We start from the raw sequence: 3823 nt of genomic DNA on the forward strand, positions 1-3823 counted from the left end.
CTTCATTACAAAGAAATGAAATTGTTATTTCATTTTATGAAAAAGTTTCTTTCTAAATATTAATGCTGTGCTATGTACTTAGTTATTTTATTTTCAAAAATGCTTCACACACAAAAATACACTACAAGAAATTGATAATTATACACAAGTAGTGTACAGGAACCAGATTTCCTAATAAATTTTACAGTCACTCACGAAGGTACAATATGAGGCTCTGAAAGTTATTTTTAGACAACTGAGCTTTTGTCCTAAAAAGGCATTGATAATGAAAACAAGAACTGATTCTTTACATATACAAATGTTTTTGTTTGCATGCAAATTTATGATCACAAGCCTGGGAATGTCATTATTTGAAATAATGTATAAATTACATAAACTTGCCAAAATTCACCAAAAGAGAAAACTGAAATACATCTAACAGATTCATGGATATATCATACCTTTATTCTTCTTATTGTCATTAGATCAAAAATTGCAAGAGCGCATCTCCTCTGTTACAAGTTTCAATAACAATGTAACATTACTAATATTACTCTTATCTTACTTCATTATCCCCTAACGTACCGTATATGCGGCGAAATAATAAAGCCCTATGCAAATATTTCACATGCATCACGTACATCAATAGAACCAAGAACTAAACTTCTGTTTACTTACGCAGCGAAAAAAAAGGTGCCGCAGTTCTCACCTTGAGCTTAAACCAAAGTTTCAGATATAAGCTCCCTAAACTTATATTAATATCTGCAGGTGAAGCAATTGCCATCCGCCAATACTAGTCAAAAACAAATACCAACTGCATGTATATGCATTGATTCATTGAGATTGAAAGCGTTAGAAACAGTTAATTGAAATAAGAAAACGTTATGGATGGATATTATTATTTAGTATGGGTTTAATTTGTACTTTATGTAAATTACCGTATTCATTCTGTATTTTATACATACTTTGTCCCATGTCAACTTAAAATTCAATGCAGAAATCGACGTAATTTCTCGATCTGCGACACTGCTTAAGTAGCATCAATGTAACTACATGCTTCAAATTTCCATACTTTGCGAAAGTTATAAGTTAACGGACAGTTGTAGTTTTCTTTAATGAAGCAAGTTCAAAAATGTTCAGTAACATTCAATTGGAAAATAATAGAATGTTATCAAAAACTAAAGAAAGATATCAAATAATTATATTCATTCACCTAAAATTGAATACTTTACTTACGCCAGTAACTAAACCCACATAAAATAAACCCTAAGGACAACGACTATTATTAGATAAACACTAGTGAATTCTATCAATTCAAAACAAGAAAAGAAACATAAGAAAATATGCCGAAAGGAAACTTAAAATGGTATTGATTGATATACCTTAAGAAAAACTATCAAACTTTCACTAAACATAAATTTTAAGAGTTGAGTTTGATTGTGAAATCGTGTTTGCATATTGCATTTTAAGCGTTTTTTAATTTAAAATTTAATTCACTAGTGCAACTTGTGCCAAACTATTGCGGTTTGCAAGCGAGAGTTTTTAGATTTTTGTTCAGAAATATTAATATATCTGCATTTTCAGGGAGAAGTCTAGATCTACTGGCAGTAACAATATTACCAGCAAGTGAAAATACTCGTTCAGATTCGACTGAAGTTGCTGGAATCTTTTAGCAAGACATGCTAATTTTTGAAGCCGATGTTCGTTAAGTTTCCACCATTCAAGGCTGTTGCCACTTTGCGAAAGACACTGATCTGATTTATAAAGAGTAAGCTTATCTGTTACATTAGGACTTTTTGAACAGGATGGAAATATTCCAAGCAAATAGTCTAATGCTGATGACCTAGCGGACGATTGCTGTGATAAAACATCTTCTGATCCTTCAGATTCTACGAACATATCATGAACCAATCTATGGATCTTTGTTTGTATTTTAAAATTCAGAAATGGAAATGATTTGTAATTTGGGTCCAAGAATGTTGCTAAGAGGTAAAATTTCGGAACACTATTAGACAAAAAAATCTGATGATTCAGAATCGGATAATGCATCGAGCTGAAGACGTTTTCCTAACTCAACTGATATTGAAGATTTCAAGTTCTTAACAATTTCAGAATCTGTAGGACATTCCTTCAGGTGGTTAGAAATAAGCCATAGCCTAATGGTAAAGCAAAAGAAATGGAACACTTTTGATCACACATAACTGTTGTAGCCATTTGCAGTGGCTTCAGTACTCGAACGATATCTTCCATGATTTGCCACTTGTCTTCAGTTAATTGTAAATTCCTTGCATACATAGGTTTAGTTACATTTCTATCAGAGAACACTGCAATTATTGCTTCTCTTTGTTCCAGCAACCGTTCGATCATCGAATATACTCTATTCCAGCGAGTCTTTGTATATTGAATAAAGCTATGCTTTGGTAACTTCAGAATTTCTTGTTTCTTTCCAAGCGCGACTGAAGCAGTGGTGCTATGTTTGAAGTGCCCAGCAACTTTGCTACAGATTGAAATTATATTTGTTACCTCGCTTTTCTCTAAACTGGTCAGTATGGATTGCTGCAATATATGAGCCAAACATGATACATTGTAAACCGGCAACACACGTCCAGCATTAATCATATTCGATGCATTGTCGTGAACTAATGCAACTACTTTGTCTTTGATGCACCATTCCTCCATACACAGTTTAATAGCATTAGCTACATTTTCAGTTGTATATCGTTCTTCTAGTTCAATTCTCTTGAGAACAAAATCTTCTGTACAGAAGTTCTTATACAGAGCATGACATGTAACTGTAATGTAAGAATCCGTTGCTCGAGACGTCCATATATCTGTCGTTAAAGCAACTACTTCTGCTTCCTGTAGCATCTGTTGTACTTGCTCTTTCAGTTCAGAATAAAAATGAATGAAATCTTTAAGTTTTACGTCCCACGGTTATGCCGGTTAGGCTAAAGGAGACGGTCAGTTCAGAATAAAAAAGCTGCAAGCGTCTCCATAGTGTCCGCCTAGACGGTACGCTATAATTTGGTTCAAGAAAGGATATTAACTCCCGAAACACTTTCCCTTCAATAAATGAAATTGGGAGTAGATCTGTTACTATCATGTTTGCAATCCTTTTTACAATCTGTTCTTCATGTTCTGGTGTGCACGGCCGGCTATTTTTAAGATACTTTAGTATTGATCTTTGTTCATACGTTCGCTTTTTATTGTGTGTTTGAGGAACTCTAATCACATCATCACGCGTTTCGTCATTGGTGACAGTTTCACAGGAAACTTTCACAGTAGTATCTTCTGACATATTTGTGTCCTCAACACTGTCTGATGGTCCAGGAGAATCTTCAGAACTATCCGAATAGGAAGCTTCCACAAAGGTAATGTTAAAAAAGAAAATGACACAATATTATTTTTAAGAAAAATCACAATGTAATTCTATGAACAAATTAAATATAAACTTATTTTAAAGACAAAAGCAAAGAAATTATGAATATAAGCATTGTAACTTGTTTCAGTGTATTACTATTTGAATCATCAAGCCACTAAGTGGGTATGCATGCAACAGTTGTTCTAACAAATTTGCCTCAGGAGATTTGTTCGTACTTCCGCTGTCTTGAAATTAGGGTGGTGGGAAACTGGATGGCGTTCTGGTCACCAGCATCCTTGTAGTAAGTTATCAGAGAAGGAAAAATATCTTCCATAAAAAAGGAGATTCCATTCCATCTCGCCTAACGATATATCAGTCACTGATATCTCCAAGAGAAGAATGTCAGCTATTTTAGTTGAGATGGAAATTCACATCTTGACTAATCCCTTCTTGCCTAAAATGGCGGTAAGATACACGGAGGGA

At 33.9% G+C, this 3823-nt stretch overlaps 1 protein-coding gene across 1 annotated transcript; it reads right to left on the minus strand.

Annotated features, from left to right (window-relative positions):
* Positions 1–2109: 2109 nt before the first annotated feature.
* LOC145675346 (zinc finger BED domain-containing protein 4-like) lies at positions 2110–2847 on the minus strand. The gene has a single exon (XM_081745746.1). The coding sequence runs from the start codon at positions 2845–2847 to the stop codon at positions 2110–2112; it is 738 nt and encodes a 245-aa protein (XP_081601872.1).
* Positions 2848–3823: the final 976 nt, after the last annotated feature.

The sequence above is a fragment of the Thermobia domestica genome, chromosome 18, assembly GCF_964235325.1.
Source record: "Thermobia domestica chromosome 18, izTheDome1.hap1.1, whole genome shotgun sequence".
In the NCBI taxonomy this organism is placed as follows: Eukaryota; Metazoa; Arthropoda; class Insecta; order Zygentoma; family Lepismatidae; genus Thermobia; species Thermobia domestica.